The sequence below is a fragment of the Dromiciops gliroides genome, chromosome 2, assembly GCF_019393635.1.
Source record: "Dromiciops gliroides isolate mDroGli1 chromosome 2, mDroGli1.pri, whole genome shotgun sequence".
In the NCBI taxonomy this organism is placed as follows: domain Eukaryota; kingdom Metazoa; phylum Chordata; class Mammalia; order Microbiotheria; family Microbiotheriidae; genus Dromiciops; species Dromiciops gliroides.
In genome coordinates, this window is record NC_057862.1 from 420,188,505 (window position 1) to 420,211,274 (window position 22,770).

General features: G+C 39.8%; 1 protein-coding gene across 1 annotated transcript; it reads right to left on the reverse strand.

Moving 5' to 3' along the window:
• Positions 1 to 10,333: 10,333 nt before the first annotated feature.
• On the reverse strand, positions 10,334 to 22,364 carry LOC122741159 (zinc finger protein 79-like). The gene is made up of 4 exons (XM_043984315.1): positions 21,752 to 22,364; positions 14,204 to 14,330; positions 13,621 to 13,716; positions 10,334 to 11,861 (listed from the first exon to the last, which is right to left on the reverse strand). The coding sequence occupies exons 2-4, from the start codon at positions 14,301 to 14,303 to the stop codon at positions 10,546 to 10,548; spliced, it is 1,512 nt and encodes a 503-aa protein (XP_043840250.1). The 5' UTR covers positions 14,304 to 14,330; positions 21,752 to 22,364; the 3' UTR covers positions 10,334 to 10,545.
• Between the last annotated feature and the right edge of the window lie 406 nt (positions 22,365 to 22,770).

Consider the following 22,770-nt stretch of genomic DNA (forward strand, 5'->3'; position numbering starts at 1 on the left):
GGTGCTAAAGCTTCTAATTTATAAGTAAACTCTAGCTAATTTTCTCTACACTTGGGACAGAGATAGACCACCACACATTTACTTTTAATCGTCACAAGACCAATGAACCCAATGACTCATGGAGGAAAATTTAAACCCAATATAAGGGAGAATACCTTAACTATCAGAGATGCCAAGGAATTTTGACATGTGAAAAAAAATTCTATTATGAATTGATTCAGAGTGAAAAAAAGCAGATCCAAGAGGACGATATACACAGCAATTGCAATGATATAAATAAAACATTTACTAAAAGGAAATGTAACTCTGAGTAAAGAAAAAAAACAGCAAAGGTGATAGGAAAAGGTGATAGAGATAGTGAATGAAACATATCTTTTCTCTCATGGCTCAGAGGTGGGGGGACCGTAAGAACTGAATATTGTATACATTGGTAGCTAAAGCCTCTATCAGATGTTTTTGCATGACTGTTTTTGTTTGTGTCAAGAAAGGGTTCACTTGGGAGGAAGGATAGAAAGTGACTGTGCTATAAAGGGGAAAAAACTCATTTTACTTTCTCTCTCTCTCTCTCTCTCTCTCTCTCTCTCTCTCTCTCTCTCTCTCTCTCTCTCCCAGAATCACCATCATTTTGGAGCCAGAAGCACTACAGTGACAGGTTACACATTCTTGAGAGTTTCACATCCCTCCTTGGTTGACTTCTCCTGAAGAATTTAGTGTAGGAAAAAAAAAGAATTTAGTGTAGGAAATCCTAACAATCCTTCCTCTTTGAAATTCCTTCTCCCAAAATCTAGGGTGTATCAATTAATCAACAAGCATTTATTAAGTTCCTACTATGCACCAGGCACTGTGCTATGCTCTGAGAATACAAAGATGAAAACAGAAACAGAAAAATCCCTTCCTTCAAGGAGTTTATATACTTGTTGGGAAAGCAACATATATACACATAAGCACAAAAAACTATATACAAAGAAAATACAAAATATTTGGGGTGTGGCACCAGCAGCTAGGAAGATCAGGAAAGATTATATAGGATGTAGCATATGGATTGAGCTTTGAAAGAATCTACAACTTCTCAGAAGACAAAGGGAAGGCAGTTGATTATGAATGCATTTCAGATTATGCCAGGATTTCCTATCCCTCTGTATAACAAATTCTAAGTGGGAGTGGTCATTTTCTTTTTTAATTCAACTGAAAATAAAAAGAAATAAATATTTCTCTAGTTTGAAAACCCATTCCAGATTTTTTCCCTTTGAGCAAAGTATATAAGAAGCCATGGTTCCAGGAAATGGATTAAAGAGAGAGAGAACAAACTCTGAACAAATAACATCTCTTGTCTTTTTAAATCTTTGCTTTCCCCATTCCCCAAAGCGATTAACCTATAAACCACCCAAGAGAAATATCCTCTTTTCCATTCAGAGGGAAATACCCTTATTTTATTCAAAAAGGATTTCAGGGATATTAATCATAGAGTGGAGACTCTCAATCTTTGAGGGGAATGTTCAAGAGAAGAATTGAAGAGCTGTAATTGAAGAGGTTGGGGTTTTGTTGTGTTGTTGTTCTTGTTCTTCTATTTAACTAGGTCTGAGAGGGGTAAATTGAAGTCCCTCACTATTATAGTTTTACTGTCTATTTCTTCCTATAACTCATTTAACTTTTCCCTTAAGAATTTAGATGCTATTCCATATGGTGCAGATATGTTCAGAATATATATTGTCTGTGGCAGGGCTTCTTAAACTTTTTCTACCCATGACCCCTTTTTGCCCAAGAAATTTTTATGTGACCTGTGGTATATAGGTATATAAAATAAGTATACAAATAAAACATTTACTGCCAAATTTTTTGTGACCCCCCCCCTACATTCAGTTATGTCACCCCATTTGAGGTCATGACACACAGTTTAAGCAGCTTTGTCTATGGCACCTTTTAGCAAAATGTAGTTTCTCTGCTTATCTCTTTTAATTAGCTCTTTTGTTTTTACTTTGTCTAAGATCATAATTACTATTTCTGCCTTTTATTTCCTACTTCAGCTGAAACAGAATACATTCTGCTCCAATCCCATGTTTTAATTGTGTGTATCTTTGTGTTTCAAATGTATTTCTTATAAACAACATGTTTTTGGATTCTGGTTATTAATGTTTGCTATCCACTTCCATTTTAATGGGCAAGTTCATCCCATTCACATTAACAGTTATGATTGCTGTGTATTTCCCTCCATCCTATTCTCTTATATTTGTCCCCCTCTTTTTCCCCCTGCCCCTCTTTAAGGGTCTGTTTTGCTTCTAACCCTTTTCCCTTAACCCTTTTCTTTCCTATTTCCTAGTTGGGTAAAATGTATTTCCATACCTAACTTGCTTTGATTGTCCCTAGAAGACAGGGATGGGTACAATGGTTAAAATTTCCAAGTTGACAAGTTTTGTCTTGATATGAGTTCCTAATTCTTAGAGCTGACCCAAAGAGGAAGGGTCTGCTTAATGAACTAGTTAGTATGGAACTCTTCAAGCAAAAATTAGCTAACCATGTCTAGTATATGAGAAGGGATTGCTACACCATTTCTAGGTGATCTCTGAGGTCCCTTCAGGCTCTTCATTCCTCAACTCTCTCTCAATGACTTCTGGGTTATAATTCCTAGAGCTAGAAGGGATTTTACAGCTCTTTTAATCCAACCCTCTCATTTCACAAATGTGGAACGTCAGGTGAGTGTTTTGCACAAAGGTCATACAAATAGCTGAGGCCAAGATTTGAAACAGGTTTTGTATATTTTTAACTTCAAAGATTACTTTTTGAACTATGTTACCTCTCTATAGGATTGACTTTTAAAGTTCCATTAAAATAGACATTGTGCTCCTGAATCACCTTAGATCAGTATTTACAGGGATATATTGTGTCCTGTTTCATTTTGTTTCTTCCCATAGGATGCCTGATTTTCTCCTCATAATGTTGCTACTGAATGGGGTAGGGACTTCATTACATTTCCATTAATGTTATTAAATCAGGATTCTACAGAGATTGTTGTGGGTTTTCAGCCCAGTTTTATTCAACCTCGTTACATAAAGTTGGGCCTAGAAGAGAACTCAGCCTATGGCATATGCACCAAAATTCATCTGAGAGAGAATTTTCACTGTTGCCATCAGAGTAAAGACAAAATAGCAAAGGAGGTGAAACTTGTATCTGTCCCTATCCTACCTCCCCTTTATAAGAGCTGATATGGCAAACAGGTGAGAAGTAAGTGATTTTCACTATTCTGGCTAGCAGTTTTGTACTTGTTGATTTCATGGCTATTGTTTGCTCAAAGGCACATCAAAACCCCAGGACTTGACTTACTGGAATCCCCTACTTTTTTCATTGTTATTTCCATTTCCTCTTCTCTGAACTGGGTTCTCTACTGTTCAGAGTAGGATTTGAGAGGCAACTAGGTGGTGCAGTAGATAAAGCACTGGCCCTGGATTCAGGAGGACCTGAGTTCAGATTCTACCTCAGACACTTGACACTAGCTGTGTGACCCTGGGCAAGTCACTTAACCCTCATTGCCCCACAAAAAAACCAAAAAACAGAAATCAGTAGGAATTGAGGAAGAAGGTGGTCATTTTCCCCCTTTACTCCGTTTCTGAGAAGAGCACCCAAAGCTTCTGCAATACTTTTGTTTTGTTTTGTTTTAGTGAGGCAATTGGGGTTAAGTGACTTGCCCAGGGTCACATAGCTAGTAAGTGTTAAGTGTATGAGGCCGGATTTGAACTCAGGAACTTCTGACTCCAGGGCCGGTGCTCTATCCACTGTGCCACCTAGCTGTCCCCTGCAATACTTTTTAAAAGCATTTGTTATAACACCTATGTACTGAAGACACACAATAATTAAAAGGAAGTTTATAGGAGTCTTAGGAACAAATACCATTTTTATATATCATCTTTAGAGATCTAGGTTATACTTTTATTTTTTTCTTTCTAGTAAGGCATTCTTAAGTCTTTTGTTCATTTTTCATTTCACTTCCTGTTCTCTCTAAATTGGATGGAGGAAAAACTGGTTTCAGACTGCCACTTTGTAGCTGTGTGATGTTGGGCACCTCTCTGGCCTTCAGTTTCTTCTGTAAAGTTGCATTAGATAATCTTTGAAATTCCTTTTAGCTCTAAATTTTGTGATCCTATAATTTTATTTGGCAGGTTTCAGCCTCCTAATATCTTCTCCTATATCTCAGGTCTGTGTGTGGGAATCTAATGCCTAGGATTGGTACTTCTCTCATTATAGTTTCCTATATGAAACTCTTAAGTCTCTACTTATGAGTTCATGACTTCCTCACCCTAGACTCACTGTCCAGGAACTTGGATACATTCTCCTTTCCTTTCTGGGGGGTCCCAAAGATAAAACTAACTTCCCTCTTACCAGGATTGCACAGAATAGGAGGGTGGAGGAGTGGCATTGAGATCCTTGCTACTTCTTATCCCTAAAATAAGGGCTGTTTGGGATATAGCAAGGTGGGATAGATGTTACCTGGACGGCTCTCATCTATTAATAAGCACTTTATTCTTTTCCTCTAGATACATGGTTCCCTACTAGCCACAGGATACAAAGTCCATTCTTTTTTTTTTTTTGGTGAGGCAATTGGGGTTAAGTGACTTGCCCAGGGTCACACAGCTAGTAAGTGTCAAGTGTCTGAGGCCGGATTTGAACTCAGGTCCTCCTGAATCCAGGGCTGGTGTTTTATCCACTGCGCCATCTAGCTGCCCCCAAAGTCCATTCTTAAGTTAAAAGTTTGGTCTCTCTTATTACTAACATACATTGGCTTTGTACTTTTTTTTTTCCTTCTTCACTCCAGGGATAAAGATAACATACCTACATATATCTAAGTAATCCATGGGCTCATGCACCTAGCACTTATGAGGAACAAGTGTAAAAGCACAAAACAACTAGATCTTTCAAGAAGACTATCAGGCTGAGATGAGCGCCATCTACTACTCATCAAATATTTGTAGTCTAGGGGAGTGAAAAGTTCAAGACACTTTCCCTGATCATGAATAGTTAGCAAACTTCTACAACAAAGTAAGCAGTAAATAGAATAGACAGTAAATCAAATTGTTCAGTAGTTTTTCATTCCTATCAGTCTCTTCTTGACCCAATTTGGATTTTTTTTTGCAAGGGTACTGGTGTGGTTTGGCATTTCCATCTCCAACCCATTGTACAGATGAGGAAGCTGAGGCAGACAGGGTTAAGTGACTTACCTGAGGTCACACAGTTACTAAGTGTCTGAAGTCAGATTAGAATTCAGGAAGATGAGTCTTCTGACTCCAGGCCAGGCACTCTATCCACCGCTCCACCTATCTGTTTGGCCGGATTAGGATAAGATTTCTACTCCCTCATGGAAAGAGAATTATGTCACCAAGGGAGTCTACTCAGCAGTTCTCTAGGGTTGCAGGCACTGAGAATTTAGGGACATGGTGAGGGTTAGCTCACCTACTTGCTAAGAATGGTATACGTTTCAAAAGGCTGCTTGCCTCTCCTTCCTGCCTGTCAAACTGCTTCCCTAAAATGTCTGCCTTCTGTGCAGCTCATTGCTCTCACAGCCATTCAGTAATCATACCACCTTCCTCTATATTCAGTGTCACTGGGCTGTTACTCAGAAAAACTGTACAGGCTTTAAAAAAACAAAAACAAAAAAAAGAGGAAAAGACTGGAATCTGCAAAGAATAGGCCATTGAATTTTGCATCAATTCCTAACACAATTCTAGGAGCTATTATTAAAGGGATAGTTAATGATATCTTAAAAGGGAAGTTGTGATCAAAGAAAGCCAGGACAGTTTCATCAAGAATAGATTATGTTGTTAGTAGTCTTATTTCCTTCTCTTTTGGCCAAGGTTTCTAAAATTGCAGATCAAAGGAATGCTGTAGATATAATTTACCTAGACTTAAGTAAAACATTTGACAAATTGTGCTATTTTTGTGGAAATTATATGGAATAGAGAATAGAAATTAGGTTGTTACTTATATGTCCAGATGCAGAGAATAGTCATTAATGGTTTGATATTATCTTGGAAGTATGTCTCAAGTGGAGTACCTCAGGGAATGTCATGCTTATAAAATTTGCAGATGACACAAAGCTGGGAGGGATAGCTAACAGACTGGATAGAGTAAGGATCCCAAAATACTTTGACAGGCTAGAATATTAGGCTGAATCTAATAAGATGAAATTTAATACAGTGTAAAATTTAGTTAGGGAAGAAAGATACAAAAACAGAATAGCTTGGGAAAAGAGGTACAAATCCTTACTGGAAAAAAAAAAACTTAAAAATTGGAACTAGCCAAATGGAAGCTAATGTCTCCATGAAACCTCAAAAAATAATAAAACAAAATCAAAAGCCTGAAAAAAATAATAGAAGAAAACGTGAAATATCTGATAGAAAAACAACTGATCTAGAAAACATTGGGGAAAGATATTTTAAGATTCACTAGACTACCTGAAAGTTATGAACAAAAAAGGAACCTACACATCACCTTTCAAGAAATCTTAGGAGAGAACTGTCCAGATATCTTAGAACCAGAGGACAAAGTAAAAACTGAAGGAAACCACTGTTTGCCTTCTAAAAGAAATGCCAAAATGAAAGCTCTCAGGACCAGTATAGCCAAAATCCAGAGCTCCCAGGTCAAGGATAAAACACTGGAAGTAGTCTGAAGAAAAGAATTCAAGTACCAAAGAGCCATAGTTAGGATCACATAACATTTAGCAATCACCACTTTGAGGAAACAAGGAGCTTGGAATATGATATTCCAAAATTCAAACAATCTAGACTTACAACCAAGTATAACCTACCCCACAAAACTGAGTGTAATCCTATAGAGAGGAAATGGATCTTTAATAAAAGAGGAATTCCAAGCAATCCTGATGAAAAGACCAGAGCTAGATAGGAAATTATTGTACAAACACAGGATTCAAGAGAAGTATAAAAAGGCAAACATGTAGGAAATCATGAAGGACCAAAATTTAAATTCATATACAAGATGAGACAGGTAGCCCCTCAGAATTTTATCATCACCATGGGTCATAGAGACTAATTAGAAGGCCTGAGTGTGATTCTACTGTAGTTGGTTGATCTTAAAAGAAGAATAGAATGGATGGGAATAGGAATGCACCGAGAAAGGGGAGAAGGGAGGAGGGAGCAAAAGAATGGGGAAAATTCTTTTTTTTTTTTTTTTTTTTGCAGGGCAATGAAGATTAAGTGACTTGCCCAGGGTCATACAGCTAGTGTCAAGTGTCTGAAGCTGGGTTTGAACTCAAGTCCTCCTGAATCCAAGGCCAATGCTTTATCTACTGAGCCACCTAGCTGCCTCAAGAATGGGGAAAATTAAATCACATAAATAGGGTATGTAAAAGGGAATTTATACAACAGGAGGGGATAGTGTGGTAAAGAGTGGATAACACTTGAATCTCACTCTCATCTGATTTGGTTAAACTAGGGAAGAATGCACATAACCACAGTTAGGTATGGAAATACATTTTACCCAACTAGGAAATAGGAAAGAAAAAGGTTAAGGGAAAATGGTTAGAAGCAAAACAGAACCTTGAAGAGGGACAGGGGAAAAAAGAAGGGGATAAATATAAGAGAATAGGATGGAGGGAAATACACAGGGTTATAGCCCTTCAAATACTTGAAGACAGGCTTCAAGATCTCTTTTGGCTTTAGGCCAAAAACCCCAGTTCCAAAATAAAAGATTATTTAAAAAAAAAAAAGATTCCAGTTCCTTCAGCCAATCCACATGCATAATCTCCAGTCTTCACCATTCTGGTCAACCTTTTCTGAAAGCACTCCAATTTGCCAATGTTTTGCCTAAAACTGGGTCCCAGTTTAGAACACAATGCTCCAGATGTGGCTTAAGGGCAGAGTACAATGGAATGAATGAAAAAGTATTTATTAAGAACTTGCTATGTACCAGGCACAGTGTGAAATGCTAGAATTACAAATATAAGAGATAGCCCCTGACCTCAAGAAGTTCACATTCTAGTAGAGGGAAATAATACAACATTGGGAAGGGGTGGCCAGAGAAGAATTAATTCACAGTGATGAGAGAAGAAGACATAGGGCAATCAAATGATGCACCCCAGGTCTGGATACCACACTTCTAATGAAATACTGTATATTTTTAAAGTACTGTGCAAACTTTAAAGTGCTACAGAAATGTCAGTTATTATTACTGATGCACACTAAATGTGAATTTTATCCATTTCTTTAAAGTCCTACTCTGATGCCTCAGCATGGAATGAATGTGACTGAGTTCTAAATTAACAAGCATTTTAAAAACATACTGTGGGGGCAGCTAGGTGGCACAGTGGATAGAGCACTGGCCCTGGAGTCAGGACCTGAGTTCAAATCCAGCCTCAGACACTTAACACTTACTAGCTGTGTGACCCTGGGCAAGTCACTTAATCCCAATTGACTCACTTAAAAAAAAAATACTGTGTACTAGGCCCTGTCCTTGGTATACAAATACTGTATAGGATGTCCCAAAAGTCTTAGTGCTACTTCAGCTTTAATGGTTTAAACTGCACTAAGGCTTTTGGGACATCTTTTATGCATCAGTCCCTTTCCCTAAGGAGTTTCCATTCTAATAGACCATTAGTTGAACATAATAGAATGTAAACTCAAAGGGAACAGTTTCATTTTTCTTTTTCTATCCTCAATATCTATTATAGTTTCTAACATTTATAGGCATTTAGTAAATGCTTATTGAATGAATAAATCTATACTTTCATTCAAATCACTGATAAGTATGTTGAACAGAATAGAGCCAAGGACAGACCCTTGAAATGAAAGATCAACCTTTCTGGGAAAATTAGGAAAATGGGGGAAGGTATTCTAAGTTCCCAGTGATGACCAGTATGGGAGTGGTATAGGTTACTCTTCTGGGGGGTGGTCATTAGTCAAGACTAATGAAATCACATAAATGAAGATGATGAAGCTCTCTATGGGTGTGCCTAACCAAGACATGACTCCACCACAACCCAGATTCAGGAAGCCACCCATTCTGTGTTTCCTCTCAGTCTGGCCAACTTAAGTACCTCTAACTAGTTTTTAGGGTAGACATCATCATGTATGTGAGGCTCATAAAGAAATATTAGTTCACATGATATTAGCTGAATTTATAGTCTTGTTTTCATGTTAAATTTTCCCCAAGAGCAGGTGTTGCAAGGGCAACAATATCATTTTTTTTTTAGTGAGGCAATTGGGGTTAAGTGACTTGCCCAGGGTCACACAGCTAGTAAGTGTTAAGTGTCTGAGATCAGATTTGAACTCATGTACTCCTGACTCCAGGGCCGGTGCTCTAGGTGCTCTATCCACTGCACCACCTAGCTGCCCCGGGCAACAATATCTTAATGCCCCTTCCTTTACTCTCAACCCTGACTTCTCAAGCAAATCAGATAGTTTTTTCTTAAGACATATTTGTTGTTTGATTGGCTTAGGAGACTAAGGCTTGGACCCTCCCTCCTCTCCTTTCTTTCTAGAAAAGCCAGGAGTACTTTGAGAAAGTAGAAAAAAGGAGAATATTTAGTATCATTAGTTCTAATGTCAGACGTGAAAAAGTGTAAGTGATGACTATTGTGCATGAGAAAGAGCATGGCAAGATAAAAAACTAGTTCACTCGTTGAGTACACAAGGCTGAGTGAATTATCTGTTGAATGGAATTGTTGGATTAAGTTGAATTGTGTGCAAATTTAGTTTTTAAATACAAGTAAAACCAATAAAGGCCCCAGAATAGCTAAAGGGAATCAATAATGAGTACCAACCCTCCCCACCCCCCCAAAAAAGCCCCCAAAACCCAACAACATTTCACTGGAGTTGTGGCTAAATCCGGTTCTGAGATTTGGCTTTTGCATGCCCTTCTACTCCCTCTGGTCTTGGACTCTTTAGTTATGCAAGGAATAATTAAGAAGCTTACATGTGATACGGACATTTAACAAGAAGTCCTAGGATCTCTTTCCCTCTTAACTGCTCTCAACAGTTAATTACAATGGCATTAGGGAGTAAAAAACAAAAACAAAAATGAAAAAAAAAAAAAAGAAAAAACTGTCCCTGTCATTATTCTGAGACAGACCTACATGGAAGCTGCCTGGATTCTGGGACTCACAGGATGAGGCCTACAGTTTGAATTGTTCTGCCTAAAATAAATAATCTTCTGAGAGCAAAATGAAGTTCTATGCCTAAAAGAAATAATCTTCTGAGAGCAAAATGAAGTTCTATTTCCTCTTCCTACTTTACTATCAAATCAATTAGAATTTTCTATGAAAAATAAAGCAAGATATTAAATTTGGAAGATTTATATTAATCATCTTTATCAGTGAATCAAAAAGCACTTATTAAATCAACAAGCATTTATTAAATCAATGAGCCTCTGTTATGTGGCCCTGGCCTAGGTGTTGTAAAAGGAAAAATCTCTAACAGTAGCCTGACCTCAAGTAGTTTGCAATCCCTTATAGAGTCTCTTCTTCCTAACAACAGACCACTGTTTTAAAAAAAAAAGAAAAAATATGTGACTCAAAAATTCCCTGCTTTCATTACAGTCCTGTGTTTACTCTCCCGTATGGAGTCTTTGATGTCTGATGAAGGCTGAACTACACCTGAAAGCTTTTCCACACTCCTTACATTTATAGGGTTTTTCTCCAGTATGAGTTCGCTGATGCTGAGTAAGAGATGAGCTCTGATTGAAAGCTTTCCCACATTCATTACATTCATAGGGTTTCTCTCCAGTATGAATGACATGATGTCTAATAAGGGCTGAGCTATCACTGAAGGCTTTCCCACATTCATTACATTCATAAGGTTTCTCTCCAGTATGAATTTTCTGATGGATTATGAGGTTTGTACTCTGGCTGAAGTCTTTCCCACATTCATTACACTTATAGGGTTTCTCTCCAGTATGAATTCTCTGATGGTTTGTGAGATTTGCACTCTGACTGAAGGCCTTCCCACATTCATTACATTTATAGGGTTTCTCTCCAGTGTGAATTCTCTGATGCTGAATAAAGGCTGCACAATAACCAAAGGATTTTCCACACTGAATACATTTATAAGGTTTTTCTCCAGTATGAGTTCTTTGATGGTTTGTGAGATTTGCACTGTGGCGGAAGGCTTTTCCACATTCATTACATTCATAGGGTTTCTCTCCAGTATGAATTCTCTGATGTTGAATGAGGGCTGAACAGTCACTGAAGGCTCTCTCACATTCATTACATTTATAAGGTTTCTCTCCAGTATGAGTTCTCTGATGTTTTGTGAGGTTTGCATTCTGACTGAAAGCTTTTCCACATTCATTACATTTATAGGGTTTCTCTCCAGTATGAATTCTCTGATGCTGAACAAGGGATGAGCTCTGGCTGAAGGCTTTTCCACATTCATTACATTCATATGGTTTCTCTCCAGTATGACTTTTCTGATGCTGAGAAAGGGATGAGCAGTAACTGAAACCTTTTCCACAATCATTACAAGTGTAGGGTTTTTCTCCGGCATGTATCTGATGATGTTTAAGTGGGTCTGAATTCTTCCTATGTGTATTATATTTAAGGAGGCGTTTTCCTATAGGCACTCTCTGTTGTGTAACAAGGACTGACCGCAGGCCAAAGTTCCTCCCAAGTTCACTACCTTCATGAGCTCTCTCTCCAGGGGAAGGTTTCTTGTGAGTGATTTTTACTTGCCTTAAATCTCTCTCTTGGTTTTCCTGCTGCCTCTTTAGTCTGTTATCACATTCCCAGGTGTCTTGAAATGTGGTGTCCTCTGGACCAGTTCTTGTAAGTGTTTCCATTATTGCTTCTTCAGGCACAATTGAGTTATCTTCAAAAAAGTCAGGATTTGGAGGTGATTCTTTGGACTTAGGTACAGTGTCCCAGTCTGAAAGAAACAAAAATGCAAATGTCTCTTAAGAGAGAGTAATAGTAATAGGAATATTGATTAACAGTAATACCATACCCCTTCAATTATATAAGCTTTATATACATATTTTAAACAGTGTGAACAATATTTCAATTTCAGATACAATATACAATTTCAGATTTCTCTGGGTACGTCAGAAGCTAGCAACCTATGCCACAACACCAAAGAAAGCACTGAGATGAATCTCAGTTGCACACATTAGTGTTACTACTAGGATTCATTGAAAAATCATCTGTTGTTGGTATGCTCCTATTTAGCATTCTACACCCCTCTCCTACCTTGAATTGCTCCTCAAGCATTTGAGACCCTAACATTGCTCCTGACTTTCCAATATATCTGGTATACTTCTGACAAAACTAACCAAACCATATTGGGAATAAGAAAAGTCAGCAGTTGGGGCAGCTAGGTGGTGCAGTGGATAAAGCACTGGCCCTGGAGTCAGGAGTACCTGAGTTCAAATTCAGTCTCAGACACTTAACACTTACTAGCTGTGTGACCCTGGGCAAGTCACTTAACCCTCATTGCCCTGCAAAAAAAAAACAAAAAACAAACAAACAAAAAGAATAAATAAGCTCTCTCTAAAGGAGTGAATTTAGAAAGAGAAAAAGAAGAAAAACAAAGTCATCCTTGAATGACTCCCACAGTTAAAAAGCAGAAGGATTAGGAAGCAAGCATGGGAAACAAAAAGGAGTGGTCACAAGAGTATGAAAAGAACCAATGAAGTATGATGTTAAACAAACTAAGGAAGGTACGATTTCAAGAAGTAGAGGCAGACAACATCAACTTCAGTGAAAAGGTCAAGGGAAACAGAGACTGAGAAAATGTCATTGGATTTGACTAGGAAAAAGTAAACATTCAAATCCCATTTCTTCTACCATGAGGCGAGCAGAAGAGCAGTTCAGGAAGGTATGAATGGAATGGGGAGGAAGGAAATGGAGATATGACCTCCATACCATGCAGATAGTAGGATGAAGCAATGTCAACAGAGAAGAGCTAGAAGGGACAACAGAATCTATGAAAAGTTGTTAGATGAAACTTGTGCAAGAGTCCTTGAATAAGGTGAAAATGAGTATATCAAAGACAGAAACAAAAAAGTACTGTATAAAAGTGAGTTGTTGTTATATGGGAGTGAGACCTGTGGGAAGGTAGAAAGAGATGCTATTTTACCCATAAATGGAAGGTCCCCTCTGATTATGGAAGGAAGTATAAGAGGAAAGATATCAAGTATGATTATATTTGAGGGGGGATCAGGGGGGAGGGTTTGAGAACAAACTAATTCCCTTCAATTCAAAAGTTTTTCCCTTTCATCTGCAAACTTTGCTACTGATAATAGCTCTCACATTTATATAGTGATTTGTAGTGCCTTTAAAAATTCTTTCCTCACAACAACCCTGTGGTGAGTTAGGTAATATATCATCCTCATTCTATAGGTGAGGAAACTGAGGTTCAAAGTGGTTAAGTTACTTATTCAACATCAAACAATGCTGGACCTGGAAACAGAAGCCCAGTCCTTTGACATCAAACCCAGTGCTCTGTTAATTCTCTTTCTTTTTAATTATTTATTTGAAAAATTGTTTTTTTTTTTAATTTTGAGTTCCAGATTCTCTGCCACTCCCCCTCACCCACTGAGAAGGCAAACAACATATCATTTATCCATGTGAAATCAAGCAAAACATATATTCTGTTCATTTTCAATGATTCCCTTATTCTTACTTACCTGAGCAGGTGCTTCCTGGGATTTCTTTCCTGGGTATCCATGAGTCTTCTCCTTGCTCCAATTCAGAGTTCACATCAGGTTTAGAAACTGGAAGCCCTGCTCATGGGGGAAGAGATGGGACTTGAATATTTGTTATGGATACAAAGAACCAACCATTTTAAAGTTTAGCTGTGGCTTTTGTTCTTATAAAAGAGGATGTAACGAAGGATATTAGGAACATGCTTTGAGGAAGAGACAAGTCAGGAAATTATTCTTAGTTCAGAAAGAAAATTACCTGCTTTATGCACCTGGGATGGAATTAAGCCTAGAAGGGAATGGTATGGTTTTGGTTTTGGTTGGGGGTAGGGGAGGGAAGAAGAACAGAAAAACAATGGATAGAGAAAAGTGAGGGTCTCAAGTCCATTACAATGACATTTGAATGGGAACAGGGAATAGAGACAATTTGTCCCCAGGGCCAGGTAGTTTAGGTATTTATTTAGGAACTTAGGGTTCCTAAGCCAAAAATTAATTACACACTTCAAATGATACTTCAGGTTTTAAGAATCTGAGAGCCAAAGATGCGCTATGAAGCAGTTGTTCTTACCCAGCAAAACAAGGTTCCTGTACTTCTCCAACATTAGGTCCTTGTACAGGTCTTTCTTAGGAAGGTCTAGTTGCCCCCACTCCTCCTGAGTGAAGTCCATTTCCACATCTTTAAATGCCACAGATTCCTGAAACATCAAATAGTTTTATTTACTCAAGGCCCCCACTCCCACATGGCCCTAGAAAAAGGGCTAAAGTGGATAGAATTAAGTGTGGTAAAACATATGCTAGGGAAACAGTTGATGATGTTGATTCTTGGGTGTAATACAAAGTCAAGCACTGATTGAGCACTATATCTATGGCAATTAGGCTCTCTCTGTGATAAAAAAGAATTACGAAACTTCTCTCTTCTTGGGCTAATGGTTTTGCTAAGAAGAAAATAATAGTAGCTAGTATTTATATAGCACTTTAAGTTTCATAAAGCACAATACATTTGTTAACTCATTTAGCTCTGAAGACAACTAGTTGGGAGCATTGCACCAGGACTTATACAAATTGAGTTCAAGTCCTGGTTCTTACACTTCCTCTGTTGGTAGTGATGCCACCTTCAGCCAATCACTTCAGTTCTTTGATCCACAGTTTCCTTATTTGTGAAATAAGGGCAGTGAATACTTGAGATCTGTATGAATTTGGGCAAGCCATGTAAGCACCCTGGATCTCAGCTTTCTCATCTATAAAATGAAATGACTGAGCAATTGACATCTATGACTAGATGAATTCTAAAGACCTTGTTAGCTTTTATGGTCTATGATTTCTGTAACTAGGCACAATGTATGTTGTAGAGAAGAAGATTTCAGCTTGATACAGGAAAAAAAACCAACCTTCCTAACAATTAGAGCTATCCAAGAGTTGAATAAGGATTTTAAAAAGTAGTGAGTTTCCTATTAAAGGTCTTTGAGCAGAGACTGATATTTGTTTTGGTTTTGGTGAGGCAACTGGGGTTAAGTGACTTGCCCAGGGTCGCACAGCTAGTAAGTGTTAAGTGTCTGAGGTCGGATTTGAACTCAGGTCCTCCTGACTCCAGGGCCAGTGCTCTATCCACTGCACCACCTAGCTGCTCCTAGAAACTGATATTTGAAGGGATTATAGAGAGAGATTTCCTACTCAGGCATGGGTTGAACTGGATGATTTCTGAGGTTCCTTCCAGGAAAGGAGAGGGAGGAGCAAGATGGCTCCAGCACCGAGATGAAGTGAAGGAGGAACAGCAGGAATCAGACAAGCCCAAGATATAGACCCAGGAGAATGGTAGTGCCACTAAAAGAAATCATAAAGGCAGGAGGAGAAACAGATATTTGAGGGAAAGATTAAAAGCTCATCCTTGGACATGTTGAGTTTGAGGTACACAAACACACCCTGACAGCTGATGGAAAAGCAAACAACTCCCTATACCAGGGGTGCCTAATCTTTTGTATACCATGGAAGCTTTGGATAGTACGGTAAAACCTGAAGACCCCCTACATGTTGTTACCTATGTTCATAATTGAAGTTAATGAAAGTTAGTGAAATTAAAGATTCCCTCCACCTGTACTCTCATCCTCAATAAAGACATCCTTATCCCACATAGACCTCCTGAAATCTATCCAGACTCCTCTGCCCTGTGCTAATGAAGTAACTGGCCCACACCTTAATATATATTAAGAGTAAATGAGGGGGCAGCTAGATGGTGCAGTGGATAGAGCACTGGCCCTGGAGTCAGGAGTACCTGAGTTCAAATCCGACCTCAGACACTTAATACTTACTAGCTGTGTGACCCTGGGCAAGTCACTTAACCCCAATTGCCTCACTAAAAAAAAAAAAAAAAGAGTAAATGAGGGGCAGCTAGGTGGCGCAGTGGATAGAGCACTGGCCCTGGAGTCAGGAGGACCTGAGTTCAAATCCAGCCTCAGACACTAACACTTACTAGCTGCGTTGCCTCACTGAAAAAAAAAAAAAAGAGTAAATGAGAAGTAACTTTAGTATCAACTGTTCTTAGTAACTCATGCTAGATTATAGACTTCTGCACTGTTTTGAAATCAAACTGATTTCATTGATTTTAAACTTGTGGTGTCTAACACTAATTGGGTTCAGTGCTTCTCAGCACTACCTAGGCTCAGTCTTTCTATGACTGAAGGATGATCTCTTCCCTTCAGTGTCTGCTCAGCTAACTCTCCATCACCTCTTTTCTCCCACTCATCAGGGAATCCAACTAAGAGAAAGCAGCAATGAACAGAACTGATGAAGTAGAACCAAAAAAATGGAAGAAAAGGTATTCAAAGTAAAATTAAAATAAGATCAGAAAATAACTGGACAAAGATGTGAAAACAATGTAGGATAAACAGAGAGGAAGATGTAGGAAATAAGGAATGTGATGTGGCAATATAAGGAAATGAAAAGGGGCTGGAGGAATGCATTTCAATTATCTTGGTTATCAAGAAGAATTAAGTTTTTCTTGAAAGAGAAGGAAAGGGATATAAAGAGGAGAGGGGATGAACTGTTAGGAGGCCAGAGGATGAAAGAATGCAACAGAGAGAAAGAAGGACAGAAGAACCAATGAACATCTGGAATTACATGAGAAGTGTGAGCACTACCTACAGAAAGGAGAGCTGGACCATTGCTACAAAAAAAAGTTTCATGTATTCCAAGAAATGATGACATAGATCCACAGCTACATCTGATAAGAAGTCATTCAATAATGGTCAGAGGAAGAAGAGAAGAATTTGTCACAGCTGGTGACTCCCTGTTAAAAGGCATGAAGTAAGCTATTTGTCAAGCATATATAAGCAAGAAAGAAGTCTGTTCTCTTTCCAGAATATGTATCTAGGATGTGACTCACAAGAAATTTCAAACTTGATAGCCAATACATACTTCTGGTGATTACAACCAAAAGGAACTGAGAAAGCATGGCTAAGGATCATGAAGTCCTGGGCAAAAAACTGAATACATGGAAGTACAAGTGGTATTTTCATCTTTACTTCTGACTGAAGATAAATGATATTTTTGTGGGGAGGGGAGGTCCATACCTGTAATTTCATCAGTGTAGGGAACACCCAGTGTGGAAGCTTCCTGTATCAATCAACAAGCATTTATTAAGCATCTATTGTGTGCCAGACATTGTGCTAGGTACTAGAACTACAAAAACAAAAATGAAACAATCACTACCCTCAAGGAGCTTATATTCTTTCAGAGGAAATATATGTGGAATAAGTATATATAAAATATTTAAAATAAATGCAAGGTAATTTGGGATGAGAAGAGGGGGACACTGGGAGATCAGGAAAGGCTTCATGTAGATATGTAGAAGATTCTACTTGAGCAGAGTTTACAGGAAACCAGAGAGTCTAAGAGCTGAGGCGAGATAGGATTGCATTCCAGGTGTGGAAGATAGCAAATACAAAATGTTGTTATCGTCTTAGAGCATTGTCTGGGCAATGGGAAGTTAAGTGACTTGCCCATGATCACACAAATTGTATGCACCAGAAGCAGGACTTAAATCATGGTTTTCCTGTCTTTAGGTTCTATCTACAACAGATAGTTCTTGTTTTTCTTAAGTGGACCATTCCACAAAGCTCTACATAAAGGGATTTTCATGTAATGTGACTTCGCCTGCAGATGCTGAGAAGGGAGAGAGGAAGAGAGACAGGAAGGGGACCTCATGCCTCTGGTAGGAGGGGACATCATTTGGTTCAGGCCATGGGACAGAGGGCATGGGACAGAGAAGAGAGAGGAGGAAGAACATTTGGGAGCTGGAGCCAGCCACATGTGGGTCTGGCCAGAACTGAGAGGAAGAACATGCAGGGGCAGACATGTAGGATTGGACATGGAAGATGGGTGATACTCAGGGGGGGGGGAGGCCAGGGACAGACAAGTGGCACCTGAGCGTGGGCAGACAAAAGACAGACAGGCTGGGTCCAACATATAGTGAGTAGTTATGTCTATGTCCTTTTTTTTTTTTTTTTTTGGTGAGGCAATTGGGATTAAGTGACTTGCCCAGGGTCACACAGCTAGTAAGTGTTAAATGTCTGAGGCCAGATTTGAACTCAGGTCCTCCTGAATCCAGGGCCAGTGCTCTATCCACTGCGCCACCTAGCTGCCCCTATGTCCTTTCTTTTGCTTAACTTAGAGAGTTTGAGGTTGTTTTAGGGGTTTGTGTTTTGTGGTTTTTGTGTTTTTTTTTTTAGAGGGGGTGGGATGCCACAGGCACCAAGTCGAGAGGCAGGAGCAGAGAAAGAACATAGTACAATAAAATTAGTATAGGTGTTTTTTTAGAATATGGGTTTCTTTTAAAATTCAGTTAGGTTGCACAGTGGATGGAACAGTAGGCATGGAACCAGGAAGACTCATCTTCATGACACTTCCTAGCTATGTGACCTTGGGCAAGTCATTTGACCCTGTTTGCCTTGGTTTCCTCATCTGTAAAACGAGTTGGAAAAAGAAATGGCAAACCACTCCAGGATCTTGGAGTCGAACACCTCTAAAAATGACTAAACAACAATGATTAATAACACTATTTCAAAATTCAAATTTGAATAATGCAAAAATTGTTTGTATACCATGATTCCTTTCACTCTTATTTTAGGCAACATTAATAAAGGCAAAGTATCCAAAATGGAGGAGGCAAGAGTAAATGGTTTTATTTGATCAAATACCTAGAGCATTGCATTCAGTTCAAGGCAACACTGGTTATTAATAAGAGGTAGCATTTATAGTGCTTTAAGGTTTGAAAAGTGATTTCACAAATGTCCTCATTTCTCACCTAGTCATACTACTCCGGGACTTCTCTGACTCCACATTGCCCCAGGAAGCTCATTATTGGATAACCTCATCAACCTGTAAGATCCCATTAGCCCTGGTAACCCCTCATCTCCACCCTCAGTCCCTCTGGAGGGTGGGGCCATGAACTCCAAAATTTCCACTTAAAGAGGCAGTTTAACTCTGATATCTCATTTCTTAGCTAGCAGCACTACTCTGGGACTCTTCTGACTTCTCTACCATGCTCCTGTGTTGGGTCTCTTCCACCTCTTTCCCCCTCTACTTTTTAGCCTTTTGTGGGTTGTCTACAACCATTAGAATGGAAGTTCCTTAAGGGCAGGGACACTCTTTTTGCACTTAGTATAGTGCCAGGCACATAATAGGCACTTTATAAATGTTTATTGATTATCTCGTTTTATCTTCAAAACAACCCTGGAAGGTAGATGCTATTATTATCCCCACTTTACAGATAAGAAAATTGAGGCAAACAGAGGTTACTTGCCTAGCTCAAGTAGCTAATAAGTGTCTGAGGATAGATTTGAACTTGGGTCTTCCTGTCTTCAGTTTCAGTTCTCAATTCACTGTGCCATCTACTCTCCCCTTTTACATAAGATATAACCTTTCAGAACCATATTCTGAAATTCATGGGTCTTATTCCACCAAGTCTCAGTAATTATCTATGAGGTAAAATTTACTTCTATGCATTAATGTCTTTAGTTCATGTTGACTGTTATACTTTTTTTGACATGAAAAGTAACTGCATATCATAATCTGGAAAGACATTCTTCATCTACTTGGTCTTTCTTATGTGGATGGATGGTCAGGACAATTCTTTTAAGGGGTAACAGATTGCTTCCAGAGGTCTCTACAGTGTTCCAAATGCCCAACCTTATTTCCCATGCATTTTCCAACAGGAAATATCAGTTCCAGTCAATATGTGGTGCAATGGATAGAGCACTGGCCCTGGAGTTGGGAAGACCTCAGTTTAAATCCAGCCTCAGACAGACATCTGACACTAACTAGCTGTGTGACCCTGGGTAAATCACTTAATCCCAATTGCCTCAAATATCCAGGACCATCTTCAGTCATCCTGATGTATATCTTGCCACTGGACCCAAATGGCTCAGGAGGAGAAAGGGAGGCTGGTGACCTTGCACAGCTCTCCCTTACTTCAATCCAATTTAGTGCAGTCATGACATCACCCCAAGAACGAAGAACAAACAACAGCTGTTTTGCAGAAACTACATTTTCTTTAGCTTCTAAGTCTTTTGCTCAGGCTATTTCCAACCACTTCCTGACCTCCTTACTTAAAAAAAAAAAATCTATCCACTTTTCAAGGCATGTCTCAGACCCCATGTCTTTCATGAAGCCTCCCAATGATATTAACTGGAATTATAAATCATGGTAAGTTAAAAAAGATTTGGGTAGGACTTTAAAGGTCACCTAATCCAATCCCTTCATTTTTAACTGAAGTAACTAGAGGCCCTTTGAGGTAAAATCATTTGCCTAAGATCATATGGATCTTATAGGGATGTAGTAAAGCCAAAACTCCAACCCAGGTCTCCTGACTACCAGGTATAGGCCTCTTGCACAGTGATCTAAATATTTAGGCTCATCTGATTTACAGCAATGGAAGGGGCATTAGAGATGAAATCTAACCACCTCATTTTAAAGATGAGCAGAGCTGGAGTTTAACGTGTTAACTTAGAACAGAAGTAGGATTCAATTCCACATCTTTTGCCTCCAAATCTAGTGTCATTTTCATTATACCATGCCATCACACCTATTAAATGCTTCATTCATATATATCTTGATTCCTCTATTTAAGCCTGAGGTAAAAATTATGTTATAAATCTTAAATTCTTCAAAGAAGTTACCATAGAATGAATAAATCCAGTCTGAACATATATGTGAGGAATAAAAATGTTGAGTGCAGAAAAGAGGGATGCTGGGCAAATTGGGAATATTCTCAATGGAATTTACTGCCTATCAAAATTGGCTCAATCTTCTGGAATAAAAGGGCTTCAAACTCAGGCACCTAAGTGAAACTTAGCTGGGCAAAGAATCTCTAGAATCTGAGAAGGAAATTTGTGCAAAATGAGAAAACATATTCCAATATACCTGGGACCTGGCTGACAAGAGCAAGCCAGCCATACCCCCATCTCCTAGTCTCCCTTCTTCAAAAAGGACAGAGTCCTGAGAGTATGGAACTAGAAGAGAAAGGAATCATAAAGGAGGCCAGTGCTGCAGTTCTCAGTTTCACTGGACTAGAAATTGTCATGTTTTTAATAGAAAGAGGGAATTCAAATGAGACAGGAGTAACCACACGTCTCTCAGGGCCACATAAAAAGGCTACAGATTTTGCTAGCTTGCCAATGCCCCAATCTGTTATTATAATCACAGGGGGATCATATGATTCCAGAGGAACAAAGCTGACTCAGGAACTGAGAATTTTACAACTTTGTTCCCTAAACACAGTCTAATGATCAGACTATAACAATACCCAGCGTCATCAGCAAATCACTATATAGCTTGCCCGTTCATCTACCCACACACCCACCAGGGGCATGTAAGCCAAGGAGAGTGATCTCTGCATAACTGCAAACAGCAAAGCCAAAAGGGAAGAAAGTATCTGGTGGAAGCCCTCAGATACTCATTCCCAGAGTCTACCACAACCCAGGACAAGAAAGATCAGAGAAGGAAATAATTTCTTCCCCTTATGTGAGGGCAGGAGTCCTGTTTTCCCAAAAGCAATAGCTGGGCATTAATCCATCCCTCCCGGGCACTGACCCCCTCTACCCAGCCCCCCAGTAACTCTCACCTTCTTCTTCCAGCATTGGGGTAGGATGCTCTAGGTTGCTGCCTCATGGAGGGCCTCTGGATGGAGGAGACGGGAGGCTTCCCTTAAGCCCCGACTCGGAGAAGGAGGTTTAGCAGCTAAGCCAGAAAAGGGTTTTTTCCGTGATTCTCCTGCCTCGGTCCCGAAGAACTGTGGGAAGGGCTATGGTCAGTTCCCTGGGAAGAGTCCTCGGGGGTCATTTTAAGGATGTATCACCCGAGGGCCATAGAGGCCAGTAAGAAGCCCAAGGTCAACCGGCTGGGAGGGGGAAGGGACAGAATTCGAATCCAGGTCAGCTGAGTTTGCAAACGTAGCGCACTTTGCTTTTGCCCCTCCACAGGCCCGTGGGGATGCAGGCTCTGGGGTCTCCGGGGGTTGCTTCGGGGAGCGGGGGCGGGGGGCCACAGGCCTCGGCCCTGAGCACCCCCGCGGGGCCGCGGCGGCGGGGAAGGTGGACCGAGCAGGCGCCGGGCATCAGAGGCGCCGTCGGAGCGCCCTGGCCCAGCTTCGTGACGCCGCTGCTCCCCCCACGCCCCCCACTAGCGCGGGGACAGCAGGGAGCGACCCGAGCAGCTGTAGAACCAGGCTCGAGACCCTGCTGTGGGCACTTCCGGTCATGCGCCGAACCCCTCGCCCAACCCTCTTCCCCCGCCCGCCTTTCCTGGAGTACCCACAGCGGCTGACGCGCTCCCTCTCCCAAACTAATCAATACAAGTCAATCCGTCAATAGATTGATCGATAGATATATATGTATGCGTGCACACACATATGTATGTACATGTTTATGTTTTCAGTCGTATCTGAATCATGACCCCATTGGGGTTTTCTTGGCAAAGATACTGGAATACTTTGCTAATTCTTTCTCCAGCTCATTTTACAGATGAGAAAACTGAGGCAAACAGGGTTAAGTGACTTGCCCAGAGTCACACAGCTGGTAAGTGACTGAGGCCAGATTTGAACTCAGGAAGACTCCAGGCCCAGCACTCTATCCACTCTATGTT

What these genes read in the sequence shown, in the direction of transcription:
- LOC122741159 (XM_043984315.1), bottom strand. Translation starts at nt 14,303, where the DNA reads ATGGACTTCACTCAGGAGGAGTGGGGGCAACTAGACCTTCCTAAGAAA. An exon ending in CAGGAACCTTGTTTTGCTGG is followed by an intron (nt 13,717 to 14,203) that starts GTAAGAACAACT and finishes CCCCATGAGCAG; the next exon opens with GGCTTCCAGTTTCTAAACCT. An exon ending in CCCAGGAAGCACCTGCTCAG is followed by an intron (nt 11,862 to 13,620) that starts GTAAGTAAGAAT and finishes TGTTTCTTTCAG; the next exon opens with ACTGGGACACTGTACCTAAG.